The sequence below is a fragment of the Rhinichthys klamathensis genome, unplaced genomic scaffold (assembly GCF_029890125.1).
Source record: "Rhinichthys klamathensis goyatoka isolate OS25496 unplaced genomic scaffold, OSU_Roscu_1.1 h1tg000117l_1, whole genome shotgun sequence".
In the NCBI taxonomy this organism is placed as follows: domain Eukaryota; kingdom Metazoa; phylum Chordata; class Actinopteri; order Cypriniformes; family Leuciscidae; genus Rhinichthys; species Rhinichthys klamathensis.
In genome coordinates, this window is record NW_026606654.1 from 1,289,753 (window position 1) to 1,311,771 (window position 22,019).

General features: G+C 37.5%; 1 protein-coding gene across 1 annotated transcript in view; it reads left to right on the forward strand.

Annotated features, from left to right (window-relative positions):
• alk (ALK receptor tyrosine kinase) overlaps positions 1 to 22,019 on the forward strand; it is a 468,950-nt gene that overhangs the window by 438,383 nt on the left and 8,548 nt on the right. Inside the window, exons 12-25 of the mRNA XM_056255076.1 lie at positions 1,112 to 1,277; positions 2,328 to 2,475; positions 2,592 to 2,702; positions 3,678 to 3,819; positions 5,660 to 5,830; positions 5,919 to 6,017; positions 8,179 to 8,334; positions 10,039 to 10,152; positions 11,208 to 11,394; positions 12,196 to 12,286; positions 12,739 to 12,803; positions 12,900 to 13,029; positions 14,787 to 14,884; positions 17,554 to 17,646. Of these exons, the coding sequence (XP_056111051.1) occupies positions 1,112 to 1,277; positions 2,328 to 2,475; positions 2,592 to 2,702; positions 3,678 to 3,819; positions 5,660 to 5,830; positions 5,919 to 6,017; positions 8,179 to 8,334; positions 10,039 to 10,152; positions 11,208 to 11,394; positions 12,196 to 12,286; positions 12,739 to 12,803; positions 12,900 to 13,029; positions 14,787 to 14,884; positions 17,554 to 17,646 (1,771 nt within the window). The remainder of the gene's footprint in view (positions 1 to 1,111; positions 1,278 to 2,327; positions 2,476 to 2,591; positions 2,703 to 3,677; positions 3,820 to 5,659; positions 5,831 to 5,918; positions 6,018 to 8,178; positions 8,335 to 10,038; positions 10,153 to 11,207; positions 11,395 to 12,195; positions 12,287 to 12,738; positions 12,804 to 12,899; positions 13,030 to 14,786; positions 14,885 to 17,553; positions 17,647 to 22,019) is intronic.

Genomic DNA, 22,019 nt, shown 5'->3' on the forward strand with positions numbered 1-22,019 from the left:
TGAGCTGATTAACATATCAAAGCACATGTAAAGTACTTGTTTATCACTTTAACTGTAGTTTAACTGTAAAACATTTAATTTACAAATTCATTTGTAATTCAAATGTATCTTTACAAATATATTGAAACCCATGCTATTTAAGTTTCTATATAAATTACATTTTAATTGGCCATAAATGCTTGTCAGTACATTTAGCATATTTCAAAGACAATAGAAGTAATTATGAAATTATAAATTAAAATGTACTTAAATCATACTTAAGTGGGTGAGAAAAGCACTCTCAGCTACTTGCATTTAATAGAAATGTAAACTTTTGTTTAAAAACGTTTTAAACTTTTGAATTTATTTTTTATTTAATTGCAATTAACATGCAGTTAAGTTTATGAAAAAGTACATTAAGTGTATTGATATTCTTTTAAAGTATAAGAAGGTGTACTTCTTTTTCACAAGGCTATGAACCATATGGCCGTCATTGTATTACACCAATTACAATAATAATAAGTAAACATAAAAATAATACTGAAACAAAATATTGAAATAAAACTGTTCCTTAAACAAAGGCAATAAATAGCAGATGAAGCTGACGTGAATCAGCCTTCAGTCTCTGCTGTAGCTCCTGACATAGAGCTGATACAAAAATGTCAGAAACACGAAATGTGTTGCGACATATCTATAATGCACCTTAACCTTTAGAATCCGTGAGTTTGTGAGTTTTTTTAAAGTTAAAAGTGAGTATATCTAATCGGAATGCTGACAGTGTTAGTGAAGTGAACTCAGTCAGAACCTCATTCCTCTTACGAGTAAGTGCATTTGACATTTAGCAATGATTGAACTCTTTTATGTAGCACTATTTTCAGGTCTGTGAAAGACATTCCACGGGTTTCCAGCTAAGAACAAAAAAAAATCATACATTTATCTGTGGCTTTTTGACTGCCCAGCCAGCCAAACACATCACATAGCATATCTTTCTATTTTCACCTTCTACTTTTTTTGGTCCAAGTTTTACACCAATACAGTAGTGTAGATTATTTCTCTGAAAAAAAAAAAAATCTTATTTTATGAATCTAAAGGTACCTTTGCTATATCTGTGGGCATTTGTGTGTTTTCACAGCTGTCAAGTGGATATTCCACACCTGTGGAGCGACAGGACAAGACGGTCCAACGCCGACTCAGTGCAGTAACTCTTACCGCAACACCAATGTCAATGTCAGTGTGGGCACTAAGGGACCGTTCAAGGGCATCCAGATGTGGCGGGTCCCAGAGACTAGGAAATACAGGTACACACACACAAAAGCCACACAAAATATCTTCCAGGCGTTTAGCAGATACTTTTTCGACCATGAAATGGGAAGACATTCTTCTTCGGCACAATTGCTGCCTGTTATCAAGCCCATCAGGTCATTCAGGTAATTGCTGTCCGAGGACCAGGAGGAATGAGAAAACACATTTCCAAAGTCATCAGCTGCATTGCTGAGGTAGTACCCAGACTGATAATGGCATTCACTTAGCAAAGTCTATAAAGAAAAAAAAAGAGAAAAACATTTCAGCTCTTTTTTTTTCTTTTTTTTAAGTGAACTGCCTACCTAGACAACATTTTAAAGCCTCACATATGCTCCTGACGCAAAGGTCGTTTCAAAAGGTAACATTATGCTGTCTGATAAAGTAGGCTATCTCATTTGGCTGAGACAACATTGTTAGTGGCCTATGTGGGAAAAACAACATCAAAACAGCTCAAACGAACATGACAGATCTGTGAGAAACACTACAAATATATTTCATTAAATACGTAATACCAATACTAATAGTTTGATCTACCATATTTTCCGGAATATATATCCGGAATGTATTTATATCCAAACTATAAAAAACTGGTGCAACTTATTTTCTGGAAAATACAGTAATTAAAATGGTCTATTTCACCCAATATTGGAGTGTTATGTCATTTTAATGAGTAAAAGAGTAAGAGGTTGTTAGTTTAGGAACATGCTAACATCAAAATCAATTGGAGTTGCACTACATGAGATGCTGCTTATGTAGAGTGTTCCAGTCCCTTTGTAATGTTGCTTATCAGGCAGCTCACTCACTATATTAGGCACAGAGCTTCCATGGCATCGCTGGTGTAGTCACTAAAAGTTAGAGCTTATAATTAGAAGGTTGCCGGTTTGATCCGTGTAAGGAGTGAGTCAAGAGCCACCGCCATTGTGCCCTTGCCTTGAGCAAAGCACTTAACCCCAGGTCACTCCAGGAGAATTGTCCCTGTAATACGTGCTCTATGAGTCACGAAAGCGTCTGTTAAATGACTGCCTTCTTATTTGTCTTGTGTTTAGGATCACGGCGTATGGAGCAGCTGGTGGACGCAGCGTCCTGGCTGTTCACAAGTCACATGGGGTGTACATGACCGGAGACTTCCTTCTACAGAAGGATGAGCTGGTGTATATTCTAGTGGGACAGGAAGGAGAGGACGCTTGCCCTAATGTGAGTATATCAATAGGTCTTTGTGCTATGCAGAAAGAAAACAGTATGATGAGCATCTTGTAAAGCATATAATGGTTTTGTTTTTTGTTTTGTTTTGTTTTGTTTTGTTTTGTTAGATGGTGCCGACTATGGACCGGATCTGCAGAGAACAGCAAGGACCCTCTATCAACAAGACCCAGCTCAAAGGAGGGGGCGGCGGAGGAGGGGGGGGCACCTACGTCTTCAAGGTGACCCTTTATAAAAACATTTCAAATTGGATAATTTTTACAAAAAAATACAGTAATAATCAATAATGTAATTAATAAATGTAATTTTTAACAGTAAAGGACTGTAAAAAAAAACTGGGTTACACTTTATTTTTAAGGTGTCATTGTTACAGTGTAATTATTTATTTAAGTACTGAGTAATATTAATTATCTACATGTACTTACTATAGGGTTTGGTTTAGGGTTAGTTGCATGTAATTATGCATAATTCATGGTTATTAGTAGGGTATTGTAACTACATGTAACATGCGTAACAAGGACACTGTTGAAATAAAGACTTACCAAAACTTGTTAATTGGTTAATGGTAAGTTTACTTACTATTACAGTGAAAAACTATAATAAATCTAATGGGATACTTCATGTATGTTGTTAAATGTTTATTGCGTTATTTTAATGTCATACCACTTTTTTTTTGTGGTTGTCAGTGTATTATAAAAGTACAATACAGATTTTGGTTCAGTATGTTGTTATATTAACATTATAACAGTTCGTTTTTGTTTTTGTTTTTTATTTACAGTAAATTTAAGTTCCAATTCCAACTATAAAAATGTTGCTACCGCATATCTTTATGGTAAAGTTCTGTTCTAATTACACTGTGATGAATGACCTAAAATCATTGGGCAACAAAAAATTTGGCAGACAGAGTCGTGAGAAATATAAATATAGTTAATATCAATAAAATTCCAATTATCTATTTACAATTGACTGTTTTTGTGTGTCATTTTATGATTAAAAGAGTATGGGTGTTAGCAGTGGTGGTTATATTTATTTTCTTCCCATGTAGAGCATTCCAAACCAGGTTGCATTTAATTAGGAAAATATAATTGGTGAGAAAGTCCTGAAAGCTCAAACCTCAAAGTTATTTTTGTAATAACAAATTGAAGTGTTGCACAGTTAAAAACGAATCTCACACTTCATGTTTCCATTGGTTACAGATGGTGAATGGAGTCCATATTCCGCTACTCATTGCTGCCGGAGGTGGAGGCCGCGGCTACAGCAGCCAATCAGAAACCCCAGAGGAAGTGATGGACAGGAATCCCAGCATCCATGGCCGCAATGGAAAATCAGGCACTGCAGGTGTGCCTCTCAACGGTTTTGTAATAAATTAGAGATTGTCTGTATTTTACAGTAAATGATTTAGACTAATCTTAGCATGCTGTTCTTGAGGTCTGATGAAGTCTAGAGTCAGATGTTAGGCATGTTCCTTCTGGTAAATAGTGGAAGCAAGTGGCAGTGAAACTGCACAAAGAGCAATGATTATTATTTTTATTTTTTTTTACAGCTTCATGTGGAAAGTAGGAATGCTTTTCTTTACCTGGAAATCGGGTTTGCTTATGAAAAAAAACATGCTGAAGCCCCAATATTTGTTTTTTTCTTTCTTTCCTGGACATGAACATACTATTTGTTTTTTTCTGCCTGGGCTTCGTACTAGTCCTTAAACCAGTCTGAGATTGAATATGATTTTTGTGGCGGTTTCTTCAAATTCCCTATTTCATTCTCTATTTCAGCAGTGGCTGAAAGATACAGATCCTGCAAATTAGTTTTATTCTTGAGATTTCTTCACCAGCTTTTTTGCTAACTGATTGGAAGGTGATACCAACACTACAGTAATAACACGTGTGCCCTGCTTTCAAGTCTAAGCAATTGAGGGCACATGCGTGTCTGTGCTCCTGTTGAAGTTTCTGCATGTGTTGTGGGTGCTCTGGTTGTCTCCTGCGGAGCGCTCAGTGTGGTTTCAATCGGTGGTGCTCTTTTCAAAGGCTAGATCACCCACTGTGCTCTATTTACTGCCGCTGGGGTCCGAGAGAACAGCACAAAACCTTCACTCCTAATTCTATTCAATATGAGATATTCATCATGACATCACTGCATAGCATGAAGAGCCAAGCTTGATTCACATGTACAATGTTTGATCCACACTTGGGATATAGAGTTTTCATTTGTTTCATTTTGTCATCTACACTGGTATGAGTCAGTTGCTGTACCCATCTTCCTCTAGTCTCTTTACTCTTGGGTATTCTTTTATTCTACCTACATCAACACTTCAGATTGGATGATTATTTTTTTATTATTGCTAGACCACATCACATATCTTTTTCTTCCCTGCAGATATAAAACATGGTGGATATTCTATTCATCTGTTCCACAGTCCACCTCTGCATATAGTGCTAGTACACAAAAAGCACTGATGTATGAGGATGGATTGTGCATTATATTTATGTCTGCAAACGTAAGATTTGTTAGGGTGTGTGCCATCTTGTATATATGTTCGCCTACCAATCATCCATCCATCCCTCCCTCCCTCCCTCCCTCCCTCCCTCCCTCCCTCCCTCCCTCCATCCATCCCTCCATCCATCCATCCATCCTCCATCCATCCATCCATCCATCCATCCATCCATCCATCCATCCATCCATCCATCCCTCAATCCATCCATCCATCCATCCTTCCTTCCTTCCTTCCACCCACCCACCCACCCACCCATCCATCCACCCACCCATCCATCCACCCACCCTTCCTTCCTTCCTTCCATCCATCCATCCATCCATGCATCCATCCATCCATCCATCTGTTGAATGGTCTGACTGATATCCTGGATTTTTATATGTTTATTCTTCAGGAAAGCTTGTGCTGTTAAGAAACCATTCGAGAGTTAGCAAAATGGGACAGCTTTGACGTCTGAAATAATTTGCCACATTTTTATTTGGGCATTTGTATGCTAAGCAACAGCACTGACCTGCTTTAGGAGTACAGGGATGTTCATAGGACACTTCTCTGGAGAAATCTCAGTGACACTCTGCATTCTTAGATCTGTTAGATGAGGATGCAAATACAGTCTCCTGCTGTGAAATGAAAGCCACACAGAGAAAGTGAAATGTCTTTATCTGTTTTTATGATGTGTGTTTCTGTGTATTTCAGGGGGTGGTGGAGGCTGGAATGACAGTGCCCCTGTTCCTCAAGGTGGTAGACCACTCATTTTAGGAGGTCAGGGTGGGGAACCCTGTCAAGTCATAGGCTGGAAAACTCGAGGAGGTTTTGGAGGTGGTGGAGGATCGTGCACGGCTGGTGGAGGAGGTGGAGGATACAGAGGTTAGACTAAATGTCAGCCTTGATTTTCATATATCTTCATTTTATGAGTTTTGCCACATTTTATGACTTCTCTCCTCCATGGCTAAAGGGGGCAGTGCCTGGCATGATAATGATCCCAGAATGGATGGCGATGATGGCACATCGTTTATAAGTCCTGACGGCGAGATGTACCTGGAACCACTCAAAGGTAACACAATAAAGTGTCTTTAGTTGTGTTCCAAATTGCATACTATACACTATGCACTTATACTTTGTACTATGCAAATAGTGTTTTGTAAGGTTATTCTGTCACACAGTATCGGAGGATGATATATCCTCCAATTCCACTACTTAAGGAACACTGAGACAGTTGAGTGCATGAAGTGTCCAACATTCCACACTTCATTTTGTTTAAGTGCACTTTTTAGGGGTTCAAGCACGTAGCGCTGAAACCCTACTGTAATTGTTAGAATTTACAAGGATCAGCATTCTCCACTAAAAGTGATCGGGCAGACCAAACCGTAAGTCGTAGAGACTTGAAACTTTGAGGGATGCTACAACCAACCAAGGCTCATCCCAGTTGGCCTAACGAGGGTGCTACAACGATCAAAAGTACGTAATGGCTCATAACTCCTAAACGGTTCATCGCAGGCTCAAGTGTCTTATATCATTGGACCCTTGGCTCAAGACACAAGGACAGTAAAGGTGCTCTATGTAACTTTTTCACTCTACGTAACTTTTTCACTCTACTAAAGCATACAAATTCCATAATTTGTTTGCATATATTTAGGAAACATGCTAAGTTCACATACTCGTTTCACATACTCGTTTTTGTTTTGGTCTGTAACACTGCACGTTGCCAATTTGCCCATTTGTATTGTCCATTGCGCTCGTTCCTGTTGTGTGTGCTCAAACTGGCAACCCGTGTTAGCGCCGTCCAGTCTGAGGAGCAGGGGGCGGGAGAAACAACGATCTCCGATATTTTGAATTTGGACTGCGGTACCTATTTCGACCACTATTTGTCATTCTTACATACTGCACCTTTAACGTATCTCGAAAAACATGAACTGACAATGAGCAATATATATTTAAAATAATGCATTAATCGTTGTTAATGTTAAACCTTTGTAAAATAGACATCGGAATAATCGTGGCCTAATGGTGGCATACAGTTAGTTAAAGTTTGTACCCAAATTTGGGGTGACCCGAATTCTGTATGGTCTCTGAGATTACAATCCCTCTCAGGCACCACTGTGCCTTAAAGCAAGGTGCTTAACTCTATGTGGTTTCAGGAGGACTGCGAGTTATTTTTATTTTAAAAGGGTCTTTCGGGTCTCAGATATAACACCTTTAAAGGTACACAATGTAACTTTTTGTTCAAAATTAACCAAATTTGAATGAGTCAATACATCAACAATCCTTTTCCCCTGATTCACTAAGGTAAGCCTATTATGAGTGTTAGACCTGATGGAATGGTTTTCGTGGGGAATTGTGTACATATGTCAGTTGCCCATGTGTGTCTCATCATATCAGTAACTAGAGAAAGGTTGCTTTGACGCGTGTCTGGTGTGTGAGTGGCAGAGGTTAGTTGTCACAACGAGCAAGAAAGGTTGACATGGAGCCGCTAAATCCCCAACCTCCGGAGAATCACCCGTTTTAAACAGACACCGAACAGACGAGACCCTGCTGGCAAATAGAGAATGCGACAGAGCTCATAATAAAACATGAATCAACATTGGCATGGCTTTTCAGAGATGACGTTTTTATAACTCAACAGGTGAGTAAGGTATTTTATTGAACAGATAAATTGCCATAGTATGTAGCTCTCTTGTAAAGCATTATCTATTGTGATTGGTCATTTCATTATGGTTGTTGTAGCACTGTGCTAGAATTTAATATCAAGTGTTTATTAATGTGTAAAGCTACAGTAATGTCTTCTAGTCAGCTTGAGATCCTTTCAATCTAAACTGGTTATATCTCTTAAGCCTAATTGTGAATGTTTTATGTGCAGTAGGATAACATATTCATGCAGAGCTAAAGCACAACCAAAACAATGTTCTTCCACAAAATGCACACTGTTTTGTTTTTAGCTAGAGGGCCAAAGGTTACATAGTGTACCTTTTAAGTAAGCATTCATTTAGCAGATGCTCCTATTTAAAGAAAGTTCTGTACAGTACAGGACCCTTATTACAGGGACTGTATCCCTGGAGACACCTGGATTAAGGTGCCTTGCTAAGGGCCACCTGGATTAAGGTGCCCCACAATGGTAATAGTTCACCCCTGTGGGGATCAAAGCAACAACCTTCAGATTGTAAGCCACAATCTTTACTACTACACCTCACCATCCCATACGGTAATGTTGTTTCCAGGCATGGAAGGCGACGGGGAAGTTATTATCAACCCAGTGCAGAACTGCAGTCACTGTGAGTCAGGAGATTGCCATGAGACCTCTGAGGGCATGGTGTGTTACTGCGATGAAGAGCTCACACTGGCCCCGGACGGAGTGTCCTGCATCAACTCCACCGGTTAGTTCATTTATAACACACTTCACCACCATCAGATGAACGACTGTCTCAGAAAATGGTAAAATGAATGTCTGGGAAGAGTGTACTCTCAATAATAAAGTTCTTTCTCGAGAGCGGCACTTACCTCTGTAAAACCCAGCTCAATTCTCTGCCATTTACAGTGTCTTTGACAGAGGTCATCGCTGTGAACTTTAGCTCCGTTTGCCAGCTTGTTCTCAAAAAGAAAGAAAAGATTAAAAACACTCTCCACTGTTGCACACCTCTTTTAGCTCTTGTTTTGTTCATTTACAATATTTGACACATCTATTCGTAGATGCTTTTCTCAATTACATAAATGGGTAACACTTTACTTGAAGGGGTGTGCATAAGACTGACATGACACCTTCATAACCATGACATGACATATGTCATGAATATGAAGTAGGGTTTATGCATGTTTATGACAACTGTCATTAAGTGTCTTTCGCTCAGTAATGACATTTTGAATGCAAATATGACATTGTTTAAGATGTCTTTGTTATGACATCTTGACATAAACCAATACATCATAACCCGTCAGTGTCTTTGTCATGACAACTTGACATTAAATTAAATTAAACTGTCATGTGGTTGGTTTTGACACTGGCTGTCATGAGGCCATTATAAATGTGTCATGAATATTTTTCGTGACCTCAACTACAGTGGTACACATTCAATTTGTCATTAAAAAGTTATAATGGCTTCATGACAGCCAATGTCAACACCAACCACCTGACAGTTTAATGCAATTTTAACCAATAAAGCTAAGTGGTTTCTTATGTTTATGACAGGTTGTGTTGTCTTAGTAATGTCAAGTTGTCATGACAAAGACACTGACAGGTTATGATGTATTTGTTTATGTCAAGGTGTCATAACAAAGACATTTCAAACAATGTCATATTTGCATTAAAAATGTCATAACTGAGCGAATGACACTTAATGACAGTTGTCATAAACATGCATAAAACCTCCTTCATATTCATAACATGTGTCATGTCATGATTATGAAGGTGTCATGTTAGTCTTATGCACACCCCTTCAAGTAAAGTGTTACCCCTAATCAGTAACTGTATAAGGACTACTAAGAACTACCATACAGGTTCATAATTAATGTGAAAAATGCATAATCTATAAATATTCTAATGTGAAGGTCATCCTAACCCATTCGTAATGACTCAAGTATTATCAAATCCTTCAGTAGGTATTAATAATTATATGGATCAGTATTCTAATGTGAAAAGCATAATTACTCCCTAGTAATGACTGAAGTCATTGAAAGCTTTTGAGGTTTTTGTAAGGTTTTGGATAGTAATTTAAATTCCATTACTAATGGGTTACCGTGATCTTCACTTTAGAATACTGATCCAAATAATTAGTAATTCCGTTAGAAGGGTGTCATAACACTTGAGTCATTACTATCCAAAACCTTACAAAAACCTCAAAAGATTACAATGACTTCAGTCATTACTAGAGAGTTATCATGTTTTTCACTTTAGAATCTATAGTTTTTGTTTAGCGTGCAAGAGATGTTCAAATCCAGATGTGTCCCTTCAGTTTGATCGCGCATGATGCTGATCTGACACGTGCATATAGTGGTTCTGAGTTAACAGTTTCAAATATGAAAAGCAAAACTGAGATAAACCTGCCTCATGTGAAGGGTATGTTTATTGCTGTGTGTTTGTGTAGAGGTGTCTCTGTTTCCCGCCCAGCCGTCTTTGTCTCACCTGGCACTGGGTTTGTCTGTGGGGACGTCCGCGCTCATCGCTGCTTTGCTGTTGGCTGTTTCAGGCGTTATGATCAGTAAGTAGACCATGTCAAATCCTGTTTATGAGCATAGTTTCATTGTCGCATTGACCTTTTTTGGTGAGGATAAAACTGCAATTGCAGACAGATCACAGAAAATGATGTGTAACTATGTTGTGCACTTTATGTTTTACTGACTGATATGAATGTGGTCTTAGACATTATACTGACACCTATGGGATTGGATGTAACGCTTTCTGTTATTGATGCCATTATAGAAATTTGTTATTTGATTTGATTTTCTTTTTAATAAAAAAAAAACAGAACACTTCATAATTAAATAAATTTTTACAATTTGTAAAACATAAAAAGTGCAAATCTTTATTTTCTGTATGGTAATAATGGTAAATTGCTTATGCACATGCCACACAAGCTGTGAATATGTTTGGCATCTTGTTTGCACAATGCATTAACCACAGGTTCTCTCCCTCTCTCTCTCTCTCTCTCTCTCTCTCTCTCTCTCTCTCTCTCTCTCTCTCTCTCTCTCTCTCTCTCTCTCTCTCTCTCTCTCATGCGCGCACACAAACACAAACACACCTAACACATCATCTGTCCATCTACACTGTAGTAGCAGTCTCTGAGTGATAAATAGAATAGACGCATGATAAATGGGCTGTTAACTTGGCTCTGACAAGCCTTGCCGGTTTACACTTTATGAATAAATCACTTCCAGACGCCACACTAATGTGTTTACTGCCTGGGTCAAGCCCACCAAACTTGGGCAAACATGCCTGTTCGTGAAAACTTTTTATGACATTTCAGATTTGTCCATATAGATTTCCACAAGTTTGCAATGAACTATTAAAATTACAGAGGACATTATTTTGAATGAATAAATTTGATTTTGTAATAAACATGATGACAACGCACAATAAATTAGAGTCTCATTTCAAAATAAATAAATAAAAATAATATTTTTGCTCCATTAAATTAAACTGTAAAAGAAAATTACAACAACACTGGTTATTACAGCAGTTTGATAGTTAATTTCCACATGGAATTTGAAATGAATGCCAACAGAAAAATGTCATGCTGTGCTGATTATTGTCCAGTGTACAGACGTAAACACACCGAGCTCCAGTCCATCCAGTTGGAGCTGCAGAGTCCCGACTGTAAGCTGAGCAAACTGAGAGCTTCCACCATCATGACCGACTACAATCCCAACTACTGCTTTGGTGGGAAGACCGCCTCCGTCAATGACCTGAAGGAGGTCCCACGGCGGAACATCTCTCTCACCAGGTTAGGAGCATCACTATGTCCCGGTTCTATATATATATTGCAGTAATTTGTACAGAAATGTATTTACAGTAATACACCCACTCACTGGTTGGGATAACGAACCGTTTTGCCTACTCTATACAGAAAATAAAAAAAGAAATAACAGAAGACAACATTACATTGCCAAAAAATAATTACAGATGAACACGTCCTGGACACCACTTAAGTAAATGAACATCAGTGCTTTTATCATTTTTTCCTAGCTGGGTTTGGACAGAATTTCACCCATCTATTGAACCAATGTAGTGTAGATAGGCTATCGCAGCATGCACTATATAGTGTGTATACATGGATAATGTGTGTGCACTAAGTTGGATGGGTTAATTGCAGAGGACACATTCCGAGTATGGGCTACCCGACTCGGCCTTCACATCAAAAAGAGAGAAAGAGAGAATAGTTCCTGTAGAGTAAATCATTGTATCACTCACATCTGGGCAAATTGAGTGCCAGTCACAGAGCTGGTCACAATTAGCAAAGCTTATTGGTGATTTAAAATGTCATCATCGAAAGTGATGGCAACTTATGTAAATCAATATTTACATACTATAATAGTAGTAAATGTATCTCTCCACATGTGTCCCACACTGTCCCGAAAAATCACATCTACCGTCCTGCAACAGAGCAATAACCAGGTGGTCAGCCCGTGAAACAGTCGATAAAAGTGAATGTTCTAATAAGTGAAATCTGAAATGTATTTTGTGAAATATATGGAGTAATATTATTTGACAAAATGAGTAACAATAATGTATGTTTTGTTTGTAGAGGACTGGGTCATGGGGCATTTGGAGAGGTCTATGAAGGACTAGCCGTGGGGATCCCAGGGGAGCCCAGCCCGATGCAGGTCGCTGTAAAGGTCAGATCTGCATACTGTATTTCACATTACTGTTCAAAAGTTTAGGGTTAGTAAGAGTTATTAATGTTTTTGAAAGAAGTATTTTACCCAGGCTGCACATATTTGATCAAAAATGCAGTAAAAACTGTAATACTCTAAACTGTTATTGCAATTTAAAATAGCTGTTTTCAATTGTATTATATTTTAAGCGACACATGATCCTTCAGAAATCATTTGGTGCTAAATGTTGAAACCATTCTACTACTGAAGATACATCTATCTATTAAATGCTGTTCTTTTGAACTTCCTATTTATCAAACAATCCTAAAAAAATAATATATATATATATATATATATATATATCCCCAGGATTGTTTGATGAATAGGAAGTTCAAAAGAACAGCATTGGATGGATGGATGGATGGATAATTTCATGGTGTGTAGATTTGATGATCAGATGATTCTTTGATTAGACTCTTCCTGAGGTGTGCTCTGAGCAGGACGAACTGGACTTTTTAATGGAAGCTTTAATAATCAGGTAAAAAATAAGCACACGAGATCCATCATTTCATATGCTAATTTATCAAGACATAATAGCAAAAGGACCACATTTCTTTTTCTCTTCCTCTGACAGCAAGTTCAGTCACCAAAACATTGTGCGGTGTATCGGGGTGAGTCTCCAGGCTCTGCCTCGCTTCATTCTGCTGGAACTGATGGCTGGAGGGGATCTCAAGAGCTTCCTGAGGGAAACTAGACCCAGACTAGTAAGAACACACACACACACAGAAGCCACTTTTCCACTGTCTGGCCAAAGCGTTCTCGTTGCTTAACCGTTCGTTCCGTGCCGATCCAGCCCAGTCGGTACGGATATGGTTTCATTTTCCCCTGTGGCGCTGACAACAGAGCTTTCTAGAATGCAATACAAATTGCGCCAGTCGTTGCCTTTTGTAATGCTAGAGTTTACAGACGGATAAGAGATGTAAATAGCCATTGCGTTATGGAGGATGATCAGATATTTATTTTAATTGTATAATTAAATTGTGTTTAGTTTGCTAAAATAGCACACTTGGCCAGCTACAGAGAAACTGACTGCCAGGCAACAGCCAACTGTGATAGGAATTCCAGGCCGAGAATGGTTTATAATCATGCTAAAGTGGACCAAGTGGAAATATAACTGGAACCCTTAAATTCGTAGAATTTAGAATCCTTGCCATTCTTAGAACCGTTTGGCTAGAAAAGCGGCTAGAGAGAGAGAGAGAGAGAGAGAGAGAGAGAGAGAGAGAGAGAGAGATACAAGCACAGACTCTTCGCAGTGTTATTATATTGCCTACATAAACCTCATTAAGTTACTTTTCATTATTTTGTTAATGCATTGTTTGCCTTTGGATTATTTTATTAGTTGTAACATCATGTCTTGTTTTTGGTTCGTTTACATGCTTTTGGTCCGTGTTGCATTCATATTTCATTCGAACCGCACCAGAGTTTGTTTGGAAGTGGACCGGGACCCTTCTTGTTAGCAGTCTCGGTCCGCTGGTTTGGTGCGCAGAAGGGTTTACATGGCAGCGTTCACACTTATTCAAATAAACCACACTAACAGAGCAATCACACAAACCAACCTGATCTCACGGCAAATTTAACAAGGTGGCTAATTCGTACGAATTCATACGACCTCACTCGTACAAATTCGTACGATTTTTGCTAATTCGTAATTTTTTTACGAGTTACCAAATTCGTATGAATTCATATGAGTGACCTACCCCTGACCCCGCCCCTAAACCTACCCATCACATGGGTTTGGACAACTCGTACGAATTCATCTATCTATTAAATGCTGTTCTTTTGAACTTCCAATTTATCAAACAATCCTGAAAAAATATATATATATTTATATCCCCCCAGGATTGTTTGATAAATAGGAAGTTCAATCTGCTGTTTTAATCGAACCAAACATGCCAACCATGAACACATCCTTAGTGCACCAAAAAGTAATCTAAAGTACTCGATTATAACTGTAGTGTCATTTGATATTTCACTAAAAGTAAATATATTTTAAAATGTAATAAATTGAGATTTCATCATTACAAATGTTCAATTACAAATACATGACATATTAATTTCAATAGAAATGACACTTGTTTCAAAGACAATTGAAGTAATTATGAAATTACGGTTACACTTTAGATTAGTGTCCAATTCTCACTATTATCTAACTATTAACTATGACTTTAGCCTCAATGAAATCATAATTATTGTAATATAATAGCAAAACCACTACACATAAGCGCAAACAAGACCGAACACAGAACTGAGGAAATGCAGGACTTGAATACATGGGGAGAGCAAATCAAGGTAAAACCGAACAGGTGTGTGAATTAAAATAGGAACTATGGAAACTAATAAGCACAGGGAACTCAGACAAACCAGAACAGGGAAAACAGAACCAAAAACGCAATGAAAGTAAACAGACATAAAACTGCACATTACAATACCCATTATTCTGAATTCCTGTACTGTTTCCCAGGAGCACCCTTCCAGTCTAACCATGGTAGATCTTCTCAACATAGCCAGAGACATCGCCCGCGGCTGCCAGTACTTAGAAGAGAACCAGTTCATCCACAGGTATCATTTCCAACACCCCTACACACACATCAGATCAATTTAACAACAGATGGATGATCTGCTTTTTTCTGAAGTCAGCACAAATGCAGCGCTCCTCGACTCCGTTCAGGAGTTCTGCTTCCCTCTTGTTCCTGCAATGGGAGTCCTGCTTCTTTTTGACACTCGCATCCAGAATGGCATGAAAAATGAGTCCACTTAGAGCTCATTTATGCTACATGAGCAGTCCAGTCATCAATCCAGCTATAAAACTGAGACACTTACCCATCTGCAGTTTCCTACTAAACAGCCAAGTTAAAATATATCTAGGCCTTCAAATTCAACTTTTTGGTCCAAGCCTAGAGGGATTGATCGTTTTGCCCTTTCAGAGGATTTTTTTTAGCATAAAAGGCTGTCCGATATAGGGTGTCCGACACAAAATGCCTTCAAATGGTACTACAAGTAATTGGAAACATGACTATCATGACTCGACCTTCAAAAAGAAACGGGAATAGTTTTGCAGATCAAGACCTCTTACTGTCCTTATAACTGATAACCACTTTGTAGCTTTTTTGGCCATGAACCACTCACTTAGACAAGAAGCCTGAAAACAAGTACAGGTTTTTGCTTATGTTTTTGTTTTTATGTGAGGTTTTGAGGCATGTAAACTTGGAAGGAATATTTGATTTATGTTGATTGATTGAATGCCAAGAGTACTGTAAGTTAAAATACTTTGAAAAACACATTTTTTTAACTTTACAAAGGATAGAAATTAATAGAAGCAGGATTGGAATAGTCAATCCCCGCCATTGACAGACATTTCCGTCTTTCCGTGTTTTCACTGTTATACAGTAGGGGGCGCTATCACACATCTTCTGAAAGAGTACAGAATCTCCTGATCAAAACACAGGCGAAGAAGAAGCAGAGACTAGCGATAGCATGTGTAAGCAGATGCATGTATAAAATAACGCGATCATCAAAATTAAACAGCATATAAATCAAAACTGGAACTGATCTGGATGTAGTCTTTGACAAAAATTCGATTTTCTCAACTTTTTCCTCAAAATGTTTTTATTTATTTATGAAACCCACATTCAAGTGTTGTTAGAAAAGAATGCATGAAGCTAAAATAAAACGTTTTTTTTTAAGCAGAGATTCTGTTCTTTCTTTTGATATATTGCATATTCAGATATTCATACAACAAAATATTTTGGGGGGCCATGAAACTTGCTTGTGGTGGCTGACAACTTTTTTTTTTTTTTACTCTGTTGGGGAAAGAGTTAATACATATGCAACAAATGGTTAGTTCTTCCAGAATGAGGATGGTCTCTAAAAGTCTATCCTTTACTACAGTATAATCAGTCCTTGTTTTGGTATTTACATTGAAGAAAACAAAATAAATAGGGGAAATAATGATAATGAAAATCATTACATCTAAATGAACATAATATTCATAAATAATCAAATAGACCTATAATATTTTTTTTCTTTCAATAAATAATATTTTTGTAAAAAAAAACCTGTTACTATTTGAGTCTGCCTTGTGTTGGTAATACAGTAAGAGTAGAAGTCAACTAATATCTCACAAATTTGTATTTGTTCAACAATCTTTGGTTGTTCTTGACTGACAAGGTGAGACTTCTGGTTCTCCACAGTTATAGAAGGAAAGATTCATCTGACACCTTAAGTGACGTTATAACTATAATGCAACTATCAGGAGTTTATTCATCCTACTGTATCTAGGTAACGTCAGAAAAAAAGAAATGCTAAAATAAGGCAAGCACTGTTAATGAATGTGTTGTTGCTCTGAGCTTCACAAACGTCTATCTATAGGCTACTGCCAGTGACACATTAATGCGGACAGAGTTTGTGCTTAACTGTGGTTTCAAACACTTGCAGTGTTGACAGCTTTGTTGCTTATAATTGGAGTGTTCTGTCTTTGCTACATTGCTAGCAGTGAAGATGAGGAGTCATTCATTAGACATGCTCTTATGTATGACAGCATCTCGCATTGGTGCAGTTAACTCTTAAAATACAATCTGGATATCAGTGATGGTTACACTTTACAATAAGGTTTCATTAGTAAACATTAGTTTAACTACATTGCTTAAAATGAACTAATAATGAACTGCACTTCTACAGAATGTATTCATATTTGTTAATGTTAATTTCAACATTTACTAATACGTTATTAAAATCAAAGGTTGTATTTGTTAACATTAATTATGCACTGTGAACTAACATGAACAAAGAATTAACAGCTGTACTTGTATTAACTAACGTCAGCAAAGATGAACAAAAACGGTAATAAATGTTACATGTTAGTTAATACATTAACTAATGTTAACAAAAGAAACTTTATTGTAAAGTGTTACCGACAACAGACATAATTGGGCATTTAGAATTATTAGATTAAAGATGGGTAAAAGTACCATAGTTTAAGAAAACTATACTACATTTGCAAAAATGTGTAATATACTGGAAACAATTTTAGTCCACAATATTGTTGATGAACAGTGCTAAACATCTTGAGCTGGCAGTGCTATTGGTGAAAATATTTCTGTGAATAAATTATGGTGGTACAGATTTTATTTTTAATCATCATTCTATTTTAAATAGAGCAAATATTGGATGTAAATGTGTGTGTCTGCTAAATTTGACAGTCAGAATAATCCGTCTTGTATTCCTAACAGGGATATTGCTGCCAGGAACTGTCTTCTGACCTGCAAAGGTTCGGGGAGGGTGGCTAAGATTGGTGACTTTGGCATGGCCAGAGACATCTACAGGTATGGTACATATGTTATATGGCATCATGAGGTCATAAATCACTTTAAATCCTCCTGATATTGACATTGGGGTTGGAATAATGAATTCATTAATTAAATATTCAAGCAATAGTTCACAGAACATAGAGATGGCTGACTCATATTTGGGAAAAAAAAAACATGACAGTTCTATTTTGCATCTGTGTTTATATTCAATTGGCTGTAAAATGTGATGGACTGTAATCTGGCTTTGTTTTATTTCCTCCACGGTATTTCAGCTGAGAAAAGATGAAAGCGTACCTCATTCTGAAAATCCAATTGCGAACTTTTATTATCAACATATTTCTCATTTTAAGGCAAGAGTCAAGCAAACTAAATTAGTAAGAGCTCAGCTAATTCAAAGGGTAGATTTCTATTTCCTTATTATTTACACAGAGGTTTTCCAGCATGGAGCGACACTGGTTAAATGTTCTCATGGCTATGCTTGATGTAACATACTGCCATAACACTTTACATTTTACTGCCGGAACATTTTAATTGTCTGATTATAATTGGACATTACTTGCTAATTTATGCATAATGTGCATTGTTTACATTATTTATATATATATATATGTATATATAAATGAATTCAGGAAGCTAGTCATTATTAAAATATTCATAAAGATTAAACATCAGAAGGAAAATAAATGGGGATGTAATGTTTTATAGAGAATATTACAACTTTTTTGGAACATATACAGACATGAAGTGAACTTAATCACTTTCACATTTCTAGCCTATTTGTAAATGTCATTACATTCAGAAGCGTCATTCAAACTGATGGAGAACTGATCATTTGATTTAACATTGCGCATTGCCGGCGACCCCAGATTATTGTTGTTCAACATTTACCTCACGTTAAAACATCACACTCTTACATGATCTGGACAAACCAAGCATCATGAGAAAGATTTAAGACTCCAGCTTCGAAATTTGACCACTGTTTATGATAAAACTCTCAGATACATGATCATTTCTTAATTTATGTCAGGAGTGCAAAATAATCGATCGGTAACATGATATTTTGAATAGAATAAACACGCACTCCTATTCAGTTCGCCACACCAGACATGAGACAATAGAGTGCAAGTGGGTGTTTACAGGGCAATCAAATATTAGCATTTCATCAGCCTTCTCTAAAAACTCACATGACATGGTCTTATAAAATGTTTCATAATAATCATAGTTTTAGAGATAACATCCTCAGGTTTGAAATGAAGCATGAGCAGACTTGTGGCTTCAGCTTTTTGTGTCGTTATTTACCGCCCCAAAAAAAAGCACGTCTTAAACCAGACGCTAATTTGCGTTGCTCTTGGTAGATTGCGTTGGTCATCATGGAAATGATCCGGCCACTCTTTTCCTTAATGCAAAAATGCACAATGACTGCTATGTTCAGTTCAGATCAACAGTGATGTCCCTTCAATCATTCAATCAATACATATATACTTACATGCATACAATTTTATATTAGAGTTTTACAAATCCGAAGACAGTGAAGCAAGAATCTAACAATCTCCATGTCTTCATAAGCTATATTTTCAGATACTGTCTTTAGAGAGATACACAATTTGGCAGTAGTGTGAATCGTCCTTTGACATTATTCGTCAGATGAGATGGCAGCACCGCTGTGATGAAATGAAAGGAGTTGTGAGCTTGACTGCCTCTCATGCGCTACTGGAACGTGTGCCTGAAAATGGCTCACTTAGCTGGTGAAAGAAGGGTATTATTAGCCAGAGAAAAGCTGAAGGGAAAAGACGGATCCTTGTTTTACTCCCTCCGGAGCGTTGCCATAAAAGCGTGCTCTAATTGCTGATGTAGATTTTTCTTGCATTTTCCCGCTGAGTTCTGCAGACAGGACAGGAGTTCAGAGCTGTGAGGAAAATGCGATTGGGGATGAGGAGAATTACAGTGGCGGTTAGCGTGAATATTTCATCTCATCTTCTGAGAGATGAGAATGCTGAGATGTGATCAATTTAATTCACATTTAGAGGTTACTTCAAATTGTCCTCAACCTTTCATTGTCGCTATGGTCGTCCAAAAGCCAATTAGGGAAGTTGACTAGTTTATATAGTGTTTTCTGCTCAATATTTTTAGTATAGTGCTTTAAAGAGGATGCATTTAGAGATGCACAGTCTTTGAGGGGGATTTAGCGTGTTGACAGCAAACAGTAAGACTGTTAGCGTACTAAAACTCTTTCTGACAAGCTGCATCTCTAAATTGATCCTCTTTAAAGCACCATGCTTAAAAATATAAAAGCTCAAAAATCAAACGCCACTAAGTCCATCAAAACACAGCTTTCATTACATCCAACTATAAGGCAGTCATTGCTGGAGTCCAAACCTCTTCCCGTTTTTAAGCACAATCCATTGATTTGTGAGGACAAAAGGATGTTGATATGAAGTGTATTTATTTGTTGAATTATTGAATTCTTGTCGAAATCTCTTTGTGTTGTATTCTGTTCTATCTTGCTGTTTTTAAATAAAAGAGCATCCTGTAAATCCCCTGAAAAACCTTGATCCTAAATCATCCTTATTATACAGCCCTTCCTTTAAGACCAAAATGAGAATTATTATTATTATTTATTTGTTTTGCATTTAGTCCTTAAGTCATATGCTGGTGTACATGTAAATGTTGAAATGCAGCATAGGGTATTCACATTTGAAAATGTTTTTTTTCTTCCAGGAAGTTTGAAAATATTGATGACCAAAAATATTGCTCTACAAATATTTTTGCCCAGTCAAATGCTCTCTAGAATGAGAAAATCCCTCCCCAACACAACTTGGAACCAACCAAGTAGCAAATCAGGGTAACTGAATGCTGTACATAAAAATGTTATAAAAAGCTATTGGCTTATTTTCAATGAAGGGCTGAGCTCTTTGATATGTCCCATCCCAAACTTCTTGTTTCAATATGAAGTATGTCAACACAAAAAAAACAACAAAAAAAAACCTGTGCTTGTTTAGAGATTTTATTGGAGGTCTAAATGCACTTAGTCAATTGTTAAATATGTATGTTTTGCACATCCGACTTCCTGTTATCACTTTCTTCCTCAGTTTCATAAATGAATAGGCTCCTTGCTCTCTGAGTATGCCCTTCTTTTGAACCAGTAACTACTCCTCAACCATTAAAAAAATATGTTCAATATAGTATGAATGTGTGTAGTATGAATTAGTGTTGTAGTCAAGACCAACTAAACCGAGATTTGTATGAAAAATTTGTGACCATTTGTATGAATTTTGGGCAATTTACTTTGTTGAGACAATCCTGCATTGATTTTACATTTAGTCATTTAGCAGACGCTTTTATCCAAAGCGACTTACAACTGAGGACTAAACCAAGCGAGTCATCGTGAAGAGGCAAAAACAACGCAAGAAGTGCTCAAAATACAAAGTTACGACATTGCTCGGAGTAGCATTTTGAACCCGAACCAACAGTAACAAAAGAAATCTTAATTCTGTCAGGACCACTATCGTCAAATACGATTGACGATTAGCATATAGTTTGGATTGGCGGTATGGTTCTGTTCTAGGAACTCCCTTAAGAACTCCCTTAGGGTAAACAGAACAGAACCAAAATCAATTTATTGCAGATATCATTAATGTCAATATTTTAAAGTACAACATAATTCGAGAATTTATTCTGATTCAAGGGGAATCAGAATGCCACATCCTGACTGGACGAGAGGAGGAGCTGGGGATTGAGGAGGGTTATTAGCTCCTAAAAAAACGTGATAGCTGTTGATAATACTGAAGGAGCTTATATATGTATACAGTGATAGGTGTCGTATTCCTTTAGGTAGACGTGGATCAGCTGAGAGTCAGCTGATGCGAGCTTGACTAACGTGACCTGCCCGGACTGACTGTTATAGATTGCATTTTAAGCTGTACGTTTTACATCAAATCACAATAATGATGTAAACAAATAAATCTGACAATGCACCAGCAATTTAGTGTTATCCTTGTAGTTTTGGTCTTGACTGGACAAAATCCCGAGTCCTCTTAAGGCCTGTTCACACCGGGACCGACGTTTAACGCCTCGTGACTAAACAAAGGGCGCCAATGCGAGTGTGCACACCGACACGAAAAACGCCACGCGTAAAAGCGTCATTTTTTTTTAAAACGCCTCGGGTTGGTTTTTTTATTTTGACGCACCGCGTCAAAAACTATCCGACCAATGAGATTGGCGCTTTTGCTCACGTGTCTGGAGCTTCTGAAGTTACAGTAAAACACAACTTGGGGGCGCTCAAACACAAAACGGTCTTGCCGAGCACATATACGTAACGGCGAAGAAGATATACGCCAAGTAGCGTCTACACTGCCGGGAAGAAATAAGACGAGGAAGATGCAAGGCAA